General features: G+C 36.3%; 1 protein-coding gene across 6 annotated transcripts in view; it reads right to left on the reverse strand.

Annotated features, from left to right (window-relative positions):
- LOC136034982 (uncharacterized) overlaps positions 1-23,503 on the reverse strand; it is a 132,036-nt gene that overhangs the window by 92,491 nt on the left and 16,042 nt on the right. For all 6 annotated transcript variants that reach the window (XM_065716548.1, XM_065716547.1, XM_065716545.1 and 3 more), the window contains exons 3-6: positions 20,651-20,804; positions 20,143-20,348; positions 16,387-16,686; positions 5,518-5,686 (exon numbers count right to left, since the gene is read on the reverse strand). In XM_065716548.1, the coding sequence (XP_065572620.1) occupies positions 5,518-5,686; positions 16,387-16,686; positions 20,143-20,348; positions 20,651-20,804 (829 nt within the window). The remainder of the gene's footprint in view (positions 1-5,517; positions 5,687-16,386; positions 16,687-20,142; positions 20,349-20,650; positions 20,805-23,503) is intronic.

Consider the following 23,503-nt stretch of genomic DNA (forward strand, 5'->3'; position numbering starts at 1 on the left):
CGGCCCCCCACTTCCCCCCAGATGGTCAAATCAGGAAAACGACTGTTTCTAATATAATCTGATCCGGTCTTTGATACGCTTGCCAAATTTCATCGTCCTAGCTTACCTGGAAGCGCCTAAAGTAGCAAAACCGGGACCGACAGACAGACAGACAGACCGACAGAATTTGCGATTGCTATATGTCACTTGGTTAATACCAAGTGCCATAAAAAAAAAACTGAAAGAAAGTAGAGGGTAAAACTACCAATAATCACTATCAATAAATAAATGAAACCCAAACCAACAGAAATTACAATAAATAGCCGAGTCAAAATAAAAATGAGCAGAAATTAACATGAGTAGGACTGATAACCCCCATGCCTTCTCAAGATCAGGACATAATTTGCACTTTATTGAAAAAAAAACAAATAACCGCGGATTGTCAGTTTATTTGACATACTGATAATTAGATGGTCAAATCGGTCTCCCCCCCAGATGGTCAAATCGGAAAAACGACTGTTTCTAATTTAATCTGGTCCGGTCCCTGATACGCTTGCCAAATTTCATCGTCCTAGCTTACCTGGAAGCGCCTAAAGTAGCAAAACCAGGACCGACAGACAGACAGACAGACCGACAGACCGACAGAGTTTGCGATTACTATATGTCACTTGGTTAATACCAAGTGCCATAAAAAAAAACTGAAAGAAAGTAGAGGGTAAAACTACCAATTATCACTATCAATAAATAAATGAAACCCAAACCCACAGAAATTACAATAAATAGCCGAGTCAAAATAAAAACGAGCATAAATTAACATGAGTAGGACTGTTAACCCCCATGCCTTCTCAAGATCAGGACATAATTTGCACTTTATTGAAAAAAAAAACAAATAACCGCGGATTGTCAGTTTATTTGACATACTGATATTTATTCCTTAAAGTTTCGGTAATTTTTATTTATGAAAAAAGAAAACTGAAAACATTTAAAACGTATTCTGTTTTCAGTAAAGCGCAAATTATGTTCTGGTCTTGAGAAGGCATGGGGTATCAGCCCTACTCATGTTAATTTTTGCTCGTTTTGAGTTTAAATATAAAAGTCCAGATATTTAACAGGTACAAAGGTCCAGATATTTCGTCCAGTTTTTTTTTTTCGTTGTTTTCTTTTTCACTGTCTAAATAGATAGATTCATCTTAAGTGTCTAAATAGATAGATAGATATATTTGAAGATTTATTTGTTCATCATAGAACGGCAGTGTGGTCTAAGAAGAGAATACCTAATTTAAGGTGTTACGGTTAAAATACGTAGTATACTATGAGGAAATGAGACCAACCAAGTGAACAACCATGAACTCAACATTTCGTTTGCAATTAGAAGACACAGAAGGCTTTAAAACCTTCAATTGGAAATTTGTTATACTTTTCGAAAGTAAAACAGTTCAAAATAGGGATGAAACCATTTTATTGACAGTGAATAGATATAAAATTATTTAACTGGATATTTCGAACACATATACAGTGTTCATCCTCAGCAGTAAAACTACTAAATAAAACTAGTTTTACTGCTGATTATGAACATTGTATATGTGTTCGAAATATCCAGTTAAATAATTTTATATCTATTCACTGTCAATAAAAAGGTTTCATCCCTACTTTGAACTGTTTTACTTTCGTCATGGACCTATCTTTCACCTGACTTTCGTCTTTTTTACCTGTTTTTTCACATTTCTAAATAAATGTATTTATAGCAATTTGAAGGTTTATTTGTTCGTGATAGAAGGCCTGTGAACGGATAAGAAGAAAATAACTACTTTAAGGTGTTATGTCGAAAACTAAAACCCTTGCCCTGAGGACTGTGAAGGGGGGAGGGGTTGTCATCCTCAAAGACATAATTTCCGGACCTTTTAACTACGCTGAACAAAATGGCTATCTCAAAATTTTGATTGGACATGTTTGGGGAAATAGGGGGAATGGGAGAAGGGTTAGTTGCCCTCCAATCAGTTTCAACTATTAAAAGGGGCAATAGCCCCTTCAATTTACAATCGAATGAGCCTTTTTTAAAGTTTCTACGGCAATAAATGGCCACCTCAAAATTTCTATAACATGTATTTCAGGAAAATACGAGGTGGGGGGTTTCCACCCTCCAATCACTCTGAATCTTAAAAAGAGCACTAGAACCTCTGATTACCAATTCAATGAGCCCCCTTCAAAGTTTTTACAATCATCCTTTCCATATAAACCTCATATGACCCCAGGGCATAACCTACAACCCTTTCCCTGAGGGCTGTGTGGGATTGTCATCCTCAAAGACATAATTTCCAGATCTTTCAACTACGGCGAACAAAGTGGCTATCTAAAAATTTTGATTGGATGCGTTTGGGGAAATGGTGGGGTTAGGCAGGGGGGCTAGTTGCCCCCCAATCATTTTTGACTAATAAAATGGGCACCAGCCCCTTCAACTTCCAATCGAATGAGCCTTTTTCGAAGTTTCTGCAACAACAAATGGCCATCTCAAATTTTCTCAGGCGTGTCTCGGGAAAATACTAGGTCTGGGGGGGGGGGGGATGTATCCACCCTCCGATCACTCTGAATCTTAAAAAGCACACTAGAATTTCCAGTTACCAATCCAATGAGCCCTTCCGAAGTTCGTACGATCTAATTCCAGACCATCCGTTCCAGGGGCTTTTATCTATTTTCAGAAGATGAATATGAGTACATAAAATAGATGGTGTAATAGTGGTTCAATTTTTATGGAGATTTATTGACAATTGTTTCTGCAGTATTGCATGAACATTTGTGTAAATTGGTGGTAGATCACAAGCAAATATTGGTGAAGAATCAATGTGCCCTCCAGTGGTGGTAATATTATTTGTCAGAGTTTAAGTAGGAATGAGTAACTTTATCGGCCTCTTTCCACAAAATCTGCGGATTATTCTGCATTGACTATGATAGATTTCCAAATTGGTATCTTTTCATTTTTTCAGAACTTTCTGAAAATTATGCTTCGTCCGTTTAACTAAATCTACAACTATACCCGAAGGAGGTCTAATGCAACCCTTCTATATATCTTACCAAAAACGATGATGGAGACTAGCTTTTTTTAAATCAGGGAAATCAGATCATCCTCATTTACGTGTATTAGTTTTTAATGATAAAGTTGGGACGGGACGGTTAATGTGAAATATTATTGACATCCACTGCCAAGTTGTTTTTGGTTGAATTTTCGGTTAGGTTTGATTTCTATTCAGAAATCCCTTACATGACAACCACTTAAGAAATAGTCTTTGCACTCCCCAGGGCGTCAAAACCAAGGCTGCGACACCTACTATTTATCACAATTTCAAATGATCATTTTTATTGACTTTTTTGGCTCGTGATTTACAGCAATAATTTTGTAAAAAAATAAATAAAGATTTCTCCCTGAATCTATTGATCTTTTATGATGTAGCGCATAAATTTAACCAAAGAAACTATCGGGGAAGTTAATTGTTGAATATAAAAGGATTTTTTAGTGAAAACTTTACCAAAAGCCAAGAAAACCAAAACTAATCTCTTTTTTCTCTCAGAAACCGTACTTAATTCAAGTTTAAGTGAAACACCAGTTACTTCCGACTCATAAGAATAGAACTTTCATTGTCAAATCAATTAATCTCCCTTTAAGTCTAAACGACTGAACCCTGCATTCAAAGTGGTCAGGGTAAGGAATAATTCAGTAAGGGCATATAGCTCTTTGCTTAAGCAACCCTAGAGCTCTGCTTCTGATAGCCCTTATTCACGAATGATGGAAAGCAAATTTAGAAATGCCTGTGGTCCCCAGAGGGCTTGAACGGTGCCGCTAACACAGCACATCTTGTAGCTTATGATAAGCGCTTACTTAAACACACAAATAACTTCAACTTCACTTAAACAATCCCTCGCTCTTTACGCTAAAGATTTTAATTGTTTTAAAAAGTAGAATTGTGGCAAAGAGTCAAACTTTAGCGTAAAGAGCGAGGGATTGCGGAGGGGACAACCCATTTCATATACGGAGTAATTTCTATTCGTTTTAAGTTTTAATGTCGCTCCTTACTTTCAGCTAAAAAAATTAGTTTTTTTTTATTTAATTTCAATTAAGATACTCCCGAACTGGTTCCCCAGTATGTACTAGCTCAACTAGAGCAAAAAGAAAATTCTTTCTAACTAAATGGGAGGTTTAGAATGGACAAGCAAAAAATTCTAAAACGAAACAGTAAAAAACCTTAAAAGAAACAGTAAACAGTTAGACCACCTCTAGCCAAGATTCGCGGATCGGAGGAATAAACCAATTTCGGTAGGTACCAATTCCGCAAAATGCAAGGGTTAGAGCAGCGTTTCTTCGTTTTTAAATTGTATTAAGACACAAAAAAGGGATTTTTTCACAATCAACGGGTTTTTTGAAAAAAAAAATACCAAGAGATACGCATTTTGTAAAACCTAGAGGGGAGTATTTGCAACCCCCCCCCCACTCCCTAGGTTCCTCTGTGTCAAACATGCAAAAAAAAGTTAGCCATATTGGTAAAAGCCATAAAAATCTACAAAAACAGACGATTTCAAAAGAAAAAAGCAGATTGTCCGCTGAAGCAGCTATATCAAAATTTTGGTGATTTTTTGGTAGACACAGAGATCTTTTTCAAGAATCTCATGATTTCTTTATAGTTTACTAATTTTTGTTCAAGAACCTAGTAATTTTGTTTCAACTAATGGCAACCCTGGGCATTAACAACTCGAGTTTTCTTCCATTTGCAGAGAGGTCAAAGCTTGGAATAATTTAGGTGACGAAACAATTCTAGTACTTTGGTTTATTTTAAGTTTTGGATTATGAAAATATTATAAAAAATTATAACTATTAGATATATTGTGTTTCTAAGGGACTCACTAGTCTGTTTTGAATTTGGGAAAGGGGGGACAAAGGGAGTAAAACCGAAAACATGTTTTAGGTTTTAGTTATACCTCCACCTTGAAATGGAAAAAGTATGCATATATTTTTCTAATACAATAGAAACAAAGATACCTACAACCAGGTGGGGAAGGGAGGGAATAGGGCGTCACTTTGAAATTAGTCCAAAGAAAAAAAAATGCCCCCCAAAAAAGTCGCCTAAAAATGTACTGCTTTTCACCACTCTTCCCTTTAGAGTTCAGGAGGAAAGACCCTCCGAGGGCTCAGGCTTGCATGCGCCCATTACAAACAATATTTTTACCCTCCAGTCAAAAAAGAAAGAGAATTTTTATCATGTATATAGGGTCTCAAATTAATTAACGTTTCAAAATTTAAAAGGGAATTAATAGGAATAAAATGAAATAATTTAAGATTAATAGATAATAAATAATTATTATTATTGTAATAGCATTAGGTACAATTATAATGCAAATTCAAAAAAAATAATGTAATGAACTATAACAATAATAACTATAATTAGTACAAATGATATCTATAATAAGATAACAAAATAAATAATTGAAAAAAATCGAAAAGAGGAAAACTTTTTGAATTATACAAATATGAGTGAAAGGAAAGAGCCTTACCTGATATTTTGATAGGAAGACCGTAAATGATAATAGTTTTACATCCTGCTAGTCGGTTGTTCAGCGTTTTAGGTTCATAAATTTTACCAGATGGCGGTATCAGGATCGAACGTCGAAAGCGTATAACTCCTTTAATGTTTGAATGAAAAGACGGCAATACATCACAAGACTAGAAAATATGAAATGTAACTATCCTTCAACTAACCAAATAAATAGGGAGGAAAAACCTACAAGAGATGCTTAAGATCAAGGATTGAAATAGAAAAGTTCATTGCGATGAATACTAACCTTGTTAATCCCTCCGCTTTTTTGGGTGAAGTCTGTGCACCCATACGATGTTATAAAGAACGAGAAGGTAAAAAAAAATCCTTTTTTCGGAATATATTACCAAAAAATACGAATTTTATAAAAAAAAAGTCGTAAAATAGAATAATAATCGTAAAAATAATCACACAAAACACAGATAATCGTATTGGTTCTAGGCGTTTGGCCTCCCCCCGGAAACTTACTCCCACGGAGAATCCCCTCCGCGGAAAATACCACCTCTTGGAAAATATCCCCTTGGAAAATACCCACCGTGGAAAATAAGGTTTCCAAATAAAAAATTTTATATGAGTTTTTTTTTCGTTGAAAAGTGCTGAGGAACGGGAAAAAGAGGAATTTACACACCAAAAGTCTCTTAAATCTTAAACAAATCCATTTTTGCTGAAAAGACTTCCATATTAATTTCTGCAATTTTTGGCCGTAGCGGGTGCCAAATTAAAAAAAAAATAATCAAATAAAGCTAAAAACATATGGCACCAAAAAGATTAAGAAGGTTTGGCTTTCCTTGAAAAGATAGTTGGCATTGGGAGCCAACGCCAACTAACACCAACATTGTGATTTAGTCAGTCTAATCAAAATCCGATTAATATAAACCTTATTTGCAATATTAATTATGTTCAGATTTGGGCCAAAGAAAATTATTCTCTGGCTGCACTTCAGCTTAACATTCAGGGTCTCTCCTCGTCAATAGATGATTTAAGACAAATTATTTTGAATGGACAGCCTGACGTTGTTGGCTTATGTGAGACGTTTTTGGATTCTGGCAATGAAATGCTATTGGATTTACATTGGATCCATGGTTACAAAATAGAATATACAAACCGCTGCAAAATGGCTAAAGGAGGTCTTGCCATGTATATATCTCGTAATTTACATTACTGGTTGCGGGATGACTTATCGAGGAATTTTGAAAGTATTTTTGAGTCAAAATTTATAAAAATTAGATCTAATGGTATTAATCTAATCATCTAATCTAAGGCAATATTTATCGTTCTCCAAGTTGTGCTACTCCGTTGTTTCTTCGGAATCTTGAGGAAATACTTGACAGTATTTGACAGTAATACTGAAACTTCTGTGTTACTTAATCATAATGGTTGACTTTAATATAAATTTCGTGTATTCAAACACTTCGGCTTCAGTTGATTTTCTTTCAACCATGCTTTCCACAGGAACTCTACCAACTACATCCATTCCCACACGAGTAACTAATATTACAGCTTCTTTGATTGACAATATCTTCTGTATGCTTAGCTAGAAGGAAAGCTAAATTTTAGTTAGTGAAAATAAAATAAAGTTCGTTCTACTGAAAGTAAGGAGTGACATTAAAACTTAAAACGAATAGAAATTATTCCGTATATGAAAGGGGCTGTCCCCTCTTCAACGCCTCGCTCTTCGCAAAGTTTCGTATTGTTTTTGAAAAAATAGAGCTGTGAGAAAGAGTCAACTTTAGCGTAAATAGCGAGGCGTTGAGGACGGGACAGCCCCTTTCATATACAGAATAATTTCTGTTAGTTTTAAGTTTTAAAGTCATTCCTTACTTTTAGTAGAAAAACTTTTTTTTTTACTTAATGTCTAATCGTTTTTTAAATAATTACAGGAAATCTGAACCCAACTCAACGAAGAAACCCCCTCACCATGGAAACATCCTCTAGACAATTCAATCCCGGTGAAAAAATACCCCGGAAAACTATCCTTAACCACTTCGCGCGTAAAATTGAGACGGAAAAGAGAAAGCAAGATATATAAAAAGAATTTTGTTTAAGAGATTTGGTAAATTCCCGCCGTGTATAATTTCCCCTGACAAGTTCACTCCCAGGGAACTTCCCTGACCATGAAAAATTCTCCCAAAGAAAAAGTCCCGGCAAAAAATTTGTCCCCCCCCCCTCCAACCGAAAATGTCCGCATGCATCCCAATAACAAATGCTACGCGAAAAGAATGGGCAAATTTTATAACTTAAACACCTTTACCCTGAGACAGTGGGGGGGGGGTTTATGTTATACCAAAAGGCATGGTTATTGGGTCTTTCAACTAAGATGAACAAAATGGCTATCTCAAAATTTTCATCGGGCGATTTTGGGAAAAAAGTGGCGGGGGAGGTGGCCTAGTTGCCCTCCATTTTTTTGGTCACTTAAAAAGAGCACTAGAACTTTTAATTTCCGTTCGAACGAGCCCTCCTCTGATGTTCTAGGACCATCAGGCTGATACGATCACCCTTGGGGAAAACAAACAAAACAAAAACAAATAAACATGCATCTGGGATTTTTCTTTTGGCAAAAAATACAAAATTCCATATTTTTAAAGATAGGAGCTTGAAACCTAGTAGGGTTCTCTGATACGCTGAATCTGATGGTGTGATTTTTCATTGCGATCATTTGAATTTTAGGGGGTATTCCCCCCTCTTTCGAAAATCAGGAAAATTTTCTTAAGCTCGTAACCTTTGATGGGTAAGACTAAACTTAAGGAATTTATATATTTGATATCAGCATAAAAAACCAATTATTTGTACTTATCTATTGGTATCAAAATCCTTTTTTTAAACCGTTTTTTAGAGTTTCAGTTACTATTGAGCCGGGTGGCTCCTTACTTACAGTTCGTTACCACGAAATGTTTGAACCGCGATTTTCTCAGATTATTCTTTTGGTTGTTATTACGTATATGAGGGAGTTGCAGTCTGCTCAGTACCTTGCTCTTTATGTTAAAATGTTTGTGAATTTGTAAAAAGCTTAAGCGTGTGTCAGGAGTCATTCTTAAATAATTGGAACAAAAAGTCAGAGATTGGCGCAAAGAGTGAGGTGCTGAGAATGGGGAGCCTGAGGTACCTCATATACGTAATAATTTCTGTTCGTTTTAATTTTTAATGTTGATCCTTACTTTCAGTTGGAAAAAAAGTCTTTTTTTTTTTATTTCATAACAACCACAAGCTGAAAACATACAATATCTGTCGTTTATTACCATATAAAAATCATAGTTAAGAAACTGCTTAAGATAATATTAAATGCTAAAATTAGCCGAAAAATACCACAAACAAATTATTGTTTATATAGGCCATTATCTAAAAACACAAGAGCTAAGAGCTCATATGGCACTTGTGACGAGGCGAGAAGAGCTAAGAGCCAAGAGATCATATGGTATGAGCCCTAACAAAATTCTATGAATCAATAAATTGATTTAAAAAGGAAAATAAGAAGCTTAATGCCGGTCAGGATTTAAAATAAGAGCTCTGAGTCACGATGTCCTTCTAAATATCAAAATTCATTAAGATCCGATCACCCACTCGTAAGTCATAAATACCTAATTTTTTCGAATTTTTCCTCTCTCTTTAATCCCCCAGATGGTCGAATCTGGGAAAACGACTTTATCAAGTCAAATTGTGCAGCTCCCTGACACGCCTATCAATTTTCATCGTCCTAGCACGTCCAGAAGCACCAAACTCGCCAAATCACTGAACCCCTCCCCCCAACTCCCCCAAAGAGGGCGAATCCAGTACGATTCTGTCAATCACGTATCAAGGACATTTGTTTATTTTATCCACCAAGCTTCATCCCGATTCCTACACTCCAAGTGTTTTTCCAAGATTTCCCCCTCCAACTCCCCCCAATGTCAAACGATCTGGTCAGGATTTGAAATAAGAGCTCTAAGACATGAATTCTTTCTAAAAATCAGATTTCATTAAGATCCGATCATCTATTCGTAAGATAAAAATACCCCAATTTTCACGTTTTCCAAGAATTCCGGTTTCCCCCTCCAACTCCCCCCAACGTCACAGGATCTGGTCGAAATTTAAAATAAGAACTTTAAAGCACAAGATCCTTCTAAATACCAAATTTCATTAAGATATGGTGACCCTTTCGTAAGTTACAAATACCTCAATTTTCTGAGCTCTGAGTTACGAGGTCCTTCTAAATATGATGTTTCATGAAGATCCGATCGATCCTTCGTAAGTTAAAAATACGTCATTTTTTCTTATTTTTCAGAATTAACCCCCCCCCCTAATAGGTCAGATCCGTTCCAATTATGTAAATCACGTATGTAAGACTTCTGCTTATTTTTCCCACCAAGTTTAATCCCGATCCCTCCAATCTAAGCGTTTTCCATGATTTTAGGTTCCCCCACCCCAAACTTCCCCCAACGTCACCAGATCCAGTCAGGATTTAAAATAAGAGCTTTGAGACATGATATCATTCTAAATATCAAATTTAATTTTAGATCCGATAACCCGTTCGTAAGTTAAAAATACCTCATTTTTTCTAGTTTTTCAGAATTAACCCCTCCCCCAACTGCCCCAAAGAGAGCGGATCCGTTCCAGTTATGTCAATCATGTATCTAGGACTCGTGATTATTTTTTCCACCAAGTTTCATTTTTTCCACCATAGATCGGATCCGTTCCAATTATGTAAATCACGTATGTAAGACTTCTGCTTGTTTTTCCCACCAAGTTTCATCCCGATCCCTCCAATCTAAGCGTTTTCCATGATTTTAGGTTCCCCCACCCCAAACTTCCCCCAACGTCACCAGATCCAGTCAGGATTTAAAATAAGAGCTCTAAGACACGATATCCTTCTAAACATCAAATTTCATTGAGATCCGATCACCCGTTCGTAAATTAAAAATACCTCATTTTTTTTAATTTTTCAGAATTACCCCCCCCCCCCAACTACCCCAAAGAGAGCGGATCCGTTCCGATTATGTCAATCATATATCTGGGACTTATGCTTATTTTTCCTATCAAGTTTCATCCCGATCCCTCCACTCTAAGTGTTTTCCAAGATTTTAGGTTTCCTCCCCTCCAACTCCCACCAATGTCATCAGATCCGGTCGGGATTTAAAATAAGAGCTCTGAGACACAATAACATTCCGAAAATCAAATTTGATTAAGATCCCATCTCCCATTCTTAAGTTAAAAATACTTCATTTTTTCGATTTTTCCGAATTAACCGGCCCCCCACTCCCCCCCCCCCCAGATGGTCATATTGGGAAAATATTCCTTTTTTGTCATATTCTTATTTTGAACTGTTTTACTTTCGTCAGGGATTTAAAATAAGAGCTCTAAGACACAATATCATTCCAAACATCAAATTTCATTAAGATCCCATCACCCGCTCATAAGTTAAAAATGCTTTATTTTTTCCGAATTAACCGGCCTCCCCCACTCCCCCCCAGATGGTCAAATCGGGAAAAAGACTGTTTCTAATTTAAGCTGGTCCCGTCATTGATACGCCTGCCAAATTTCATCGTCCTAGCTTACCTGGAAGTGCCTAAAGTAGCAAAACCGGGACCGACAGACAGACCGACAGAATTGGCGATTGCTATATGTCACTTGATTAATACCAAGTGCCATAAAAATCTAACTTTTGCGTAACCATTGAGGTACTGACGAGGGGAAGAAACTCCTCATAGACTGACATGAGGGGGTTCTTTGTCAATTCAAGATCTACCGGAATATATATAATTCCTTGAGTAGGGAAGCCAAATCTCTCGGTTACCTAAATAATTTTGCAGCGTATGGCAATGATATTCGTAAAACTAGGAAGGTAATAAATTCTGTAATTAAACCGAGTTCTCAATCTAGCTCTTTACCTATGAGTCTGGTTATTGGTGATGAAGCTGTAGAGGGTGAGCTCAATGTCCAAGAGGCATTCATTTCGTTTCTCGCTAGTATTGGTGAGAATATTGCTTCTACAGTTACTTTGTCTCGGCCTAAGCCGGACTTTATATCTTACCTCGGGCCGTCTTGTGTTAAGTCTGTTTCTAAAGCTATAAAATTAAGTTAAATTACTAAAATTGTAAATGGCTTGAAAAACTCCTCCTCATCTGGGCCAGATTCTATTCCTACTAAGGTAGTTAAATCTATTCTTCCTTCAATAGTTGTGCCTCTAACAAAAATTGTTAATCTTTCAATTGAATGTAGAGTTTTTCCGGATGCTCTCAAGCGTGCTCGGATTATTGTTCTGTATAAAGATGGACCAAGAAATGATCCAGCAAATTATCGACCAATTGCAATTTTATCAGTATTTAGTAAAATCTATAAAAAGGCTATGCTTTCTCGACTCCTTACTTTTCTAAAGCCTAAAAATTTCTTTATGATTTTCAATTTGCTTTCCGAATGAAGCCCTCCACTGAACAGGCCTGTATTACCCTTTTGAATTTTATACATTCTGCGTTAGATTCGGGATTAATTCCGGTGCGATATTCCTGGATATTCGTAAAGCAATCGATTCCTTAACCCATGAAATTCTTCTAGCGAAGATGTCTCGTTTTGGCATTAGGGGAAATGTATTTTCTTTGCTTCAGTCTTATTTAAATGATACGTTAATTTCTGTTGATCCACTTTTCCGCTCACCCTCAGAAGTGAATTTTAGCGTCACCCAGGGATCAGTTTTAGGACCTGTGTTATTTTTGACTTATATAAATGATCTTTTTTATGTAGTAAAAAAGCAGAAACTTATTAATTGCTGTAGAATTTGCCATCCTAAGCCTTCCCTTGTCCTTAGTGGCAAACTATAGTTCACCATCTTCTGATGTCCTTGTTTGTTATGCTGATGACAGCACACTTGCCAATTCGGGAAATTGCGAATCAGAGCTTCGACTAAACTTTGAAAAATTTGTTTGAGAGAGTAATTTTATGGCTTGATGCTTATTATCTTATTCTAAATTTTTCTAAGTCATTTTTTTTTTATTTTCTCGCGTGTTTCTCAGATTTATCCCCAGTTATCTGAAATTCATCAGCCAAATGGGATAGTTCATAGATCTAAAGATTAATAAATTTGTTTTTTGTGCATTCTTGTTGATGAAAAACGTCACAGACGTCTTTCAAACGTCACAATGATTGGATTAAAATGAAAATATGCAAGTCTGTGGCGATTTAATGGTATTTAATGGAGAGTCATTAAATGGCGACTTAATGGTATTCAATGGCGATTTAATGGCGAGTCATTAAATGGCGATTTAATGGTATTCAATAGCGAGTCATTAAATGGCGATTTAATGGTATTTAATGGCGAGTCATATTATATGTAATAAGTTGCCCGAATCAGCTCGAAGGTCCCGCTCATTTGGTTTGTTCAAATATTGTTCAAAATCCTTTGGCTTCTTGGAAGTTATTTTATCTATTTATTTTCTTTATTATTATCATTTTATTTCCATCTAATTAATCTACTTAATTAATTTAATGTATTCAATCCAATCTATAAAGTTTTGTTTTCTATAGCTTTTATTTCATTTGTATTTTTTTTCTCCTTTTTGTTCTTCTGTGTTAGTGATTTTTTAATATTTTTTTTGTTTTTCTTCTCTGAGTAAGTGATTCGTTTTTCTTCCCCCTTCTTTACAGGCCAAAGAGCCTTTGGGGGAATAGTAAAATGTAATATTGTATGTGTATTTCATGATGAACAAATCTTATCTTAACAAATTCTTATTGTTTGAGTTTTTACGGACGAAAGCGTGGTCAAATTCCACGAGTTTGTTTTTCTTATCTTCCAAGTGTAAAAACCCAAAACTAATAGAAATTACAATAGATGACCGAGCCAAACTCAAAACGAACAAATTAAAAGAAGTAGGGCTGACAAAAACCACGTTAACTCAAGATCAGAACATAATCTGAACTTTACTATAAAAAAAAAACAAAAAAAAAAACCGTGCAATGTCAATTTAATATACATATTCCTCATAGTCTTAAAACTTCTTTAGTTATTAAATTCAAAAAAAGTGAAAACATTTAAAATGTATTTTGTTTTCAGTAAATTGCCAATTATGTTCTGGTCTTGAGGAGGTGTGAAGGTTGTTATCCCTAATCATGTTAATTTTTGCTGGTTTTGAGTTTGAATCCGAAATTTATTGCATTTTATGTTCGTTTTAGGGTTTAATTTATTTATTGATGGCGATTTGTCATAGTTTTACACTTACAAAATTATTTCTACTCATTTTTAGCTTAATGAGGCTCTTTACTGTTCTTTGACCAAACTTGTTTTATGGAAAAAGCTATATCTTTTTTTTTTTTTTTTTTCAAACAGTTCGTGGTAACGAACTGTAGTAAGGAGCGACCCGGCTCAATAGTAACCAAAACTCTAAAAAACGGAATTTTGATACCAATAGCTATATCAAAAGAATCGCATTTTAATGCTGGTTTTAAATATATAAGTTTCATCAAGTTTAGTCTTACCCATTAAAAGTTACGAGCCTGGGAAAATTTGCGTTATTTTAGAAAATAGGGGGAAACACCCCCTAAAAGTCATAGAATCTTAACGAAAATCACACCATCAGATTCAGCGTATCAGAGAACCCTATTGTAGAAGTTTCGAGCTCCTATCTACAAAAATGTGGAATTTTGCATTTTTTGCCAGAAGGCAGATCACGAATGCGTGTTTATTTGTTTTTTTGTTTTTTTTTGTTTTTTTTCCCAGGGGTGATCGTATCGACCCAGTTGTCCTAGAATTTTGCAAGAGGGCTCATTCTAACGGAAATGAAAAGTTCTAGTGCCCTTTTTAAGTGACCAAAAAAATTGGAGGGCACCTAGGCCCCCTCCCACGCTAATTATTTTCCCAAAGTCAACGGATCAAAATTCTGAGATAGCCATTTTATTCAGCGTAGTCGAAAAACCTTATAACTATGTCTTTGGGGACGACTTACTCCCCCACAGTCCCCGTGGGAGGGGCAACAAGTTACAAACTTTGACCTGTGCTTACATATAGTAATGGTTATTGGGAAGTATACAGGCGTTTTCAGGAGGATTTTTTTGGTTGGGGGGAGGGATTAAGAAGAGGGGGATATGCTGGGGGAACTTTCCATCGAGAATTTGTCATGGGAGAAGAAAACTTCCATGAAGGGAGAGCAGGATTTACTAGCATTATTTAAAAAAAAATTAAAAAATAAATGTGAAAAAGCTTTTTCAGCTGGAAGTAAGGAACAGCAATAAAACTTAAAACAAACAGAAATTATTACCCATATAAGGGGCTCACCTCCTTATGATACCTAGCTCTTTACGCTAAAGTATTTTTAGTAATTTCAACTATTTATTCTACGGCTTTTGTGATTCAGGGGTCATTCTTAATGAATTGGGATAAAATTTAAGCTTTAGTGTAAAGAGCGAGGTACTGACGATGGGGCGAATCCCCTCATATATGTAATAAAAACATGAAAATACAAAAGTTCTTTACGTAAGCTAATTTATAAGTTACGTAAATCTTTTACCAATAAAAAGATTCGTAAAAAATTAAAAGTTCTAGTTGCCTTTTTAATTAACCAAAAAATCGGAGGGCAACTAGGCTTCGCCCCCGCTCTTTTTTTCTCAAAATCATTCGATCAAAATTATGAGAAAGCCATTTAGCCCCCCCAAAAAATATGTAAATTTCGTTTTGATTATTCCTCTGCGGAGAGCAAAATCAAAATATGCATTGATTCAAAAACGTTCAGAAATTAAATAAAAAAAAACGAGTTTTTTTAACTGAAAGTAAGGAGCGACATTAAAACTTAAAACGCACAGAAATTACTTCGTATATGAAAGAGGCTGCTTCCTCATCAACGCCCCGCTCTTTACGCTAAACTTTTTTACTGTTTTAAAAAGAAGAATTGAGAGAAAGAGTCAAACTTTAGCGTAAAGAGCGGGGCGTTGATGAGGAAGCAGCCTCTTTCATATACGAAGTAATTTCTGTACGTTTTAAGTTTTAATGTCGCTCCTTACTTTCAGTTAAAAAAAAACTCGTTTTTTTTTATTTAATTTTATTAGAATCCATAGATTTTACCTTGAAAATTATTTGACTTTATTTCTGCTCATTTTCGGTTTAATAAGTCTCTTTACTTTTCTTTAGAAAACTCGCTCCGTATTTTTCAAATACACATACAATCTGTAAGTGATTAAATAAAAAAAAATCTACTGAAAGTAAGGAGCAACATCAAGCCTTAAAACCAACAGAAATTATTACGCATATGAAAGGGCTTGCCCTCTTTACGTTGGCATTTTCCACGTAGGGGAGTATTTTCTGCTGGGTATTATCCGCAGGGGGGGGGGGGGTATTTCCCGGGGTGTTTTTCGGGAGAGGGGCATTTTCCGCGGGGCTAAACACCGACCAACAGTCGTATCAACAGTCGTATAATAGCATAAAATAGGCGGGAGGGGTAAAGCTTAAGTCTTAAACTCCTAATTATAGCCGACCTTCACGTTAAATACTGAAGACTAAAAAAAATCAGAGAAAAAAATTCCTACATTTGTCAAATTATATTTTGTTAGTAGTAGTACATTTTGGCACGCCATTGCATGTTTTTGCACGATACTCACGATACGCACGATAGCCATATACTCACACAAGTGAACACCGAGTAGAAATCTACCCACATCTCATAGTGATATCTTTACAAGCTCCCAGAAAACATTCTCATATTATTATTAGATATGGAAAGGCAAGTACAGTCTTTGTCACTATGATCGAATAGTCCAATACTGACGTTTTTGACGTAGCCTCAAAAACGTCCCCTTTCCATCGTTAGTTATGGAAAGGCAGTATAGTTTTTTTGACAACGTCAGAATAAAAGACAGTATTAAGATAAATATTTACAGGTGGATCATAGTTACTAGCAGCCTTTGGGTCCTTCTCAATCGGTTCATGAGTCCCTTCTTCTTCAGATTTACTTCCATTTTCAGTCCACCATCGATCCTCATCAAAGTCCCGAAATAGACAATGATTAAACGGACCTTGTGTATTTTCAAAAATTGTTGGCGGTATAGCCCTCTGTTGAGTGTCAAGTGAATCATCACTATATCCATTGTAGCTGGCATCGGTAGAATGACTTTCTTGATAATCAAAGCGTAGATCACAAGGGGGCGGTGTGCTTGGTCTGAGGAATTGCACTGATAACTGCAAATACAAGCTAATTAGAGATCGATCGAGGTTTATATTGACGGTTTTTTTTTACTTCACATATATATACACTTTTTTTTATTTTAGTGTAATTTTATACTTAATATAATACACTTTTTATAAAAAACTGCCTTTTTCTATACCACTGTAGTAGCTCATGTAATTAACATCAGGAATTTGCCACACCTACGTGCTTAATTTGTCACATCTACGTGCTTTTGTAATTAACCGAAAAAAATATTTAAAATAAAATCAATATTTCTACAAAAAACTTTTACCATTATAAGAAGCTTGTAGACATAGTTATGTAAAATGCAGTAATTTTTGGTGGGATTTAACAAAAAATATGATTTGTCGAATGAAATTTTCAATTGACAAATTAGATTTTTTGTTAATTCTTGTACCTCAAATCTATCTCTGTGTCTACTGCAAACCTTTACCAGCATCGGCATCAAACCTTTACCAGCAAACTAATTTTAAATTTTTCAGGTATTTTTCCAGTTTGAATTAAGAAATTAAAATTATCACTCAGACACCACAAATATTTTTGCAGTTTACATAATAACTTTAGCGATTCTGTTAAAACTTTATGAATTATTCTAGCTCCAACTGAAAAATCAGATTTTTGTTAATTCTTGTACCTCATATCTACCACTGTATCTACCGCAAACCTTTACCAGCAAACTAATTTTAAGATTTTCATATATTTGTCTAGTTTGAATTAAAAAATAAAAATCAATACAAAAAGTAGACCACTGGAATCTTCTCGGAAATCCTATGCAGGACATTTACAGTCCCTTAGCTGGAACAAAAAGAAAAATATTTTGCTTGAACAACAATGAAAATCGTTCTTTCAATGGAAATCACAATCAATGGCGTTTTTTTCTGTGCAGCTAGCGGGCACTGGAACATCACTGAGATCTATTGAAAGCTGTTTAACGGATCATTTTAAAGAAAATTACTTCATCCGTTCACTTTTGCAATTACCAAAACACAATATTTAAATTGAAATCAATTTTTTCACAAAATTACATTTTTGTATACAATAGTTACCAAAAACGAATCTATCCCTGGGAAAAAATAATTTAATTTGCTCTTTGAATTGTAATATGAAGATCGATGAATGTGACATCATTGATATGATTTTTTTTCAAAATCAAAGCTCTAAACAACTTTTCTCAAAACGGGTAACTTATCTCAATCCTTTTCTTCAGACCAGAAAATGTCAGTTTACCAATTTTCAAAAAGATATGGAGCCGTCTTGGAGGAAAAAAATACATACTGCATACGTACACAATTGCTCACTTAAGAGAGTAGATTGATTCTCCAATTCCGCAATAGCATAATTTTCGCATTATTCTTTATTCACGAAGCGGGAAAACGACAATTTTCATTGAATTGAAAAACTCTCCTTCCTGTTTATCCTTCAAAAGAATTACACGTTTTTAGCACTTGTAGTCTCCTTGGATTTGCAGTGATTCTCGCAAATTAGCAATTTCAACTGAATTAAGAAAATTCTTAACCGCTGATTACGTAGTCCATCATTTTTGTTTGTAAGTCATTGTAATGCTCGTTGCCAATGCGATTTTCGCTGTTGCTTGTTCCATGCCTTTTATTTTAGCTGTTTACAGTCGTTTGTCATCTTGTATAATTTTGCATGCGTAATAGTAACCAAAAACAATTCCACCGCTGGGAAAAAATGACGTAATTTGCTCTTATGACAGGCATGTACGAAGCGTGTTTTTTAATTGAGGTCCGTTTTACTGCGAACGCTAGTATTTCACGCGCATACCGTAACGAGCACGTGCGTCATGTGTCAGCATGTCTCGGGAAGAACTCGAATCAGCGTCTAAAATCAATCATAAACCCAGTTATCAACCAATCCTGTCATCAACCCACTCTGATTCTAGTTGGCTTTACCAATAGGCATTCTCAGAGTGCTTGGAAGAACCTTAGTCGGTCATGAGGCAACCTAAGAATCTTGGTCGTCCCAATGCCATTCCACTGGGATTTTTTAGTAGTCAAAACTCAGAGTGTTTGATAACATCTCAGTCCCCAGTTTTGCCTACAACTCCAGTGGACTTTGTCCGTCGCAAGTCATGCCAAGAATATCGGTTACCCCGATCGCAATTCCAGTGTGTTTTCCCAGTAGGCAAAGCTCATATGATATGAACAACCATGGTTATCCACTTGCCAGCAAGCCTTGTGGACATGGTCGATCATAAATCTTTGAATATTTTTTTTGGTTTCCAATTGCCTTCAAAAGGCTCACAGAACTGATAGACTATTTGGATTATCCTGAGGAGGAATAATAGACTATCATCAAGAGGTGATAATACTAGTGCCCTTGTTGAGCGGTCAAAAACACGAAGGGCAACTGGTCCCCTCCCACCCACCTTTTCTTCTAAAGTTATCCAATCAAAATTATGAGACAGCCATGTTGTTCAGCATAGTTGAAAAGCTCAGTAACTACGTCTTTGAGGACAACATAACCCTCTAGAGCCCCTCGGGAAAGCTTTGTAAGTCAGGAAATTTGCCCACTGTTTACGTATAGTATTTCTTATTGGGAAGTACGCAGACATTTTCTGGGGAGAGGGAGAATTTTCTGCTAAGGGCGTTTTCTACGGGAAAAATTTTCCTTGGGAGAGAAGTTCCCAGGGTGAACCTTCCAAGGGAAATTTTTATATGGGGGAATCTGCCAAAATTCAAACATTTTTATTTGTCTTACCTTCTCCTTGCCGACTCAATTTCGCATGTGGAAATATTAAGGAGTCCGTGGAAAATATATACCGGCTTGGAATTATCTAGTATATCTTCCCGTAGGTGAGGGAATTTTCCACAGGAGAAAATTTCCATGGGAGACTTTTCCACAGGGTAAATTCTCCAGAGGTAATTTTCTGCGGGAGCTCCCTTCTACAAGAGGGCAGAGGGTATTTCTGAGAAAAATTTTCCACGGAAAGGGGATTTTCCGCATGATCTTAAAAACAATCAAAATTAAAGTCTTTTCCAAATAAAATTGGGCTAAGAAAAATTTTCCGCGAGAAATTTTCCAGGGGTAATTTTCAGCAAGACTGTCCCCTCTTCAACGCCCCTCTCTTTACGCTAAAGTTTTTTATTACTTTAAATGTAGAATTGTGACAAAGAGTCAATTTTTAGGGTAAAGAGCGGGGCATTGAGGAGGGGACAGCCCCTTTCATATACGGAATAATTACTGTTTCTTTTAGTGTTAGTGTCGCTCCTAACTTTCAGTTAAAAAAAAAACTTCTTTTTTTTTTTGTTTAATAAGGCTGGAGACCACTAATGATGATAATAAATTATATTACATAAAAAGTATAAAAATAATAGTATAGCTCTACATTAAAATTACATACTCTGCTCCACACATTGCCCCACTGCTCACATATGAGGATAAATCTTGGAAATATTTTATTTAAAAGCACAGGACCAATTTACCTGTTGGTTTGAAACTGCTGAAACTGTTGGTCTCGGCAGAAACTGCTCTTCCCAAGAGGGTCCTAGTGGTCCTTGATTTGCTAACCTTTGATAAGCTGCCCAATGTGATGGACCTTGTGGGGGCTGGTTTGGTAAACTTCGTCCACACTGAGGAAATTGAGGGGCTGATTCAGACGAAGACTGCTCCTGTAACCTAGGACGCCAACCTGGCAAAAAAGAATAATTGTTTAAACCGAATTTACATTGTGTTCTGTTTTCTATGCCTATGGTAGCCAGGATTTTGATAAGAAGGGAAAACCAAATATATTAAAGCAATAGATTGATCATAGCTTGTATAATTTCTAAGCAAAACTTGATGTTACAAATCTGCGAATTTGGAAAGTTTATTTTATGACACATCAGACATAGGGATATTGAGGGGGAAAGAAGAAGTGGCAGAGAGAGAGAGATAGAGAGGGGGAAAAGAGAGGGAAAGAACGACATAGACAAGGAAAATGAGAGTTCTTACCCATACTCTGAGGCCTTGGCGGTTGATTGAATTGCTGAAAAGGATGATGTGGCATGGGCGATGGCTGAAGTCCTCCCAACCCAGGTGGAACTGTTTGCATCGGAGCAAGAGGTTGTTGTGACAAAGGTTTAATGCTGCCATTATGTGGGTATCCCTAATAAGAGAGTATTTAAGCAAAAAATCCAGTGTTACAAAACAGCCAAACACCCAAAATAGCACTGAAATACTTTATAAAAACAGACATCGAGGGAAGCAATATTTTACATAACAAAATATTTAATGGAGATAGACGGCACCATTGCTTTTCTTCTATCAAATTTTGTATCAAGACCATTTTATTGCCTACTGTATTTACGCTTTTGGTTTAATCAATTTGAAATAATCTTTATAAATTCGTTTATAAATGTGTGCGATATAAGCTCTTGTTTGCGATATAGTACAAGCCGCAGCTTTGATAGTTTGAATTTTAAGTAAGTAAATGTCAAGATCTATCAAAAAAACTTTTGAATTTTAAATTCATAGAAGAAAATTACGAAAAAAGAAATACTGCTTCCTTAATTAACACCATGCGAACGTTTACTTGAACAAATGCGTGACCTACCAGTAAAACCCCGGCAAGTTTCTCGTTATTAAGCATAAAAATGGAACAAAACAGAAGGAAACAAGAGCTAAGAGCTCATATGGCACTTGTGACGAGGCAAGAAGAGCCAAGAGCCAAGAGATCATATGGTATGAGCTCTAGCAAAATTTTATGAATCAATAGATTGATTTAAAAGGAAAATAAGAAGCTTAATGCCGGTCAGGATTTAAAATAAGAGCTCTGAGTCACGATGTCCTTCTAAATATCAAAATTCATTAAGATCTGATCACCCACTCGTATGTTATAAATACCTAATTTTTTCTAATTTTTCCTCTTCCTTTAGCCCCCAGATGGTCGAATCTGGGAAAACGACTTTATCAAAACAATTTGTGCAGCTCCCTGACACGCCAACCCATTTTCATCGTCTTAGCACGTCCAGAAGCACCAAACTCGCCAAATAACTGAACACCTCCCCCCCCCCAGCTCAACCAAAGAGAGCGAATCCAGTACGGTTTCGTCAATAACGTATCAAGGACATTTGCTTATTGTATCCACCAAGCTTCATCCCGATTCCTCCACTCCAAGTGTTTTCCAAGATTTCCACCCAACTCCCCCCATTGTCAAAAGATCTGGTCGAGATTTGAAATAAGAGCTCTGAGACATGAATTCCTTCTAAACACCAAATTTCATTAAGATCCGATCAACTATCCGTAAAATAAAAATACCCCAATTTTCACGTTTTCCAAGAATTCCGTTTTCCCCCTCCAACTCCCCCCAAAGTAACAGCATCTAGTCGGAATTTAAAATTAGAGCTTTAAAGCGCAAGACCCTTCTAAATATCAAATTTCATTAACATCTGGTCTCCCTTTCGTAAGTTACAAATACCTCAATTTTCAAAATTACCCCCCCCCCCACTCCACCAAAAACAACAGATCCGGTCTGATTATGTCACTCACGTGCCTTAGACAGGTTTTTATTCTTCCCATCCAGTTTCATCCTGATATCACCGCTTTAAGTATTTTCTAAGATTTCCGATTCCCCTCAACTGCCCCCCCCCAATTACACTGGATCCGGCTGAGATTTAAAATAAGAGTCTGAGTCACTTCTAAATATGAGGTTTCATGAAGATCCGATCACTCCTTCGTAAGTTAAATATACGTCATTTTTTCTGATTTTTAAGAATTAACTCCCCCTTCCAATAGAGCGGATCCATTCCAATTATGTAAATCACGTATATAAGACTTCTGCTTATTTTCCCACCAAGTTTCATCCCGATCCCTCCAATCTCAGCGTTTTCCATGATTTTAGGTTCCCCCACTCCAAACTCCCCCCAATGTCACCAGATCCAGTCAGGAGTTAAAATAAGAGCTTTGAGACACGATATCCTTCTAAATATCAAATTTCATTGAGATCTGATCACCAGTTCGTAAGAAAAAAACACCTCATTTTTTCTAATTTTTCAGGATTAACCCCCCCCCCCCAACTACCCTAAAGAGAGCGGATCCGTTCCGGGTATTTCAATCATATATCTAGGACTTGTGCTTATTTTTCCCACTAAGTTTCATCCCAATCCCTCCACTCTAAGTGTTTTCCGAGTTTTAGGTTTCCCCCTCCCAACTCCTCCCCCCATGTTACCAGATCCGGTCGCGATTTAAAATAATAGCTCTGAGACACGGTATCCTTCTAAATATCAACTTCCATTGAGATCCGATAACCCATTCGTAAGTTAAAAATACTTCATTTTTTCTAATTTTTCAGAATTAACCCCCTCCCCCAACTACCCCAAAGAGAGCGGATCCGTTACAGTTATGTCAATCATTTATCTAGGACTCGTACTTATTTTTCCCACCAAGTTTCATCCCGATCCCTCCACTCTAAGCGTTTTCCAAGTTTTAGGTTTCCCCCTCCAAACTCTCCCCCCAATGTCACCAGATCTGTTCGAGATTTAAAGTAAGAGCATTGAGACACGATATCCTTCTAAATATCAAATTTCATTGAGATCCGATCACCCGTTCGTAAGTTAAAAATACCTAATTTTTTATAATTTTTCAGAATTACCCCCTCCAACTACCCCAGAGAGAGCGAATCCGTTCCAGTTATGTCAATTATGTATCTAGAACTTGCGCTTATTTTCCCCACCAAGTTTAATTCCGATCCCTCCACTCTAAGTGTTTTCCAAGTTTTAGGTTCCCCCCTCCCAACTCCCTCCCCCCAATGTCACCAGATCCGGTCGGGACTTAAAATAAGAGCTCTGAGACACAATATCTTTCTAG

The sequence above is a fragment of the Artemia franciscana genome, chromosome 13 (genome assembly GCF_032884065.1).
Source record: "Artemia franciscana chromosome 13, ASM3288406v1, whole genome shotgun sequence".
Lineage (NCBI taxonomy): Eukaryota > Metazoa > Arthropoda > Branchiopoda > Anostraca > Artemiidae > Artemia > Artemia franciscana.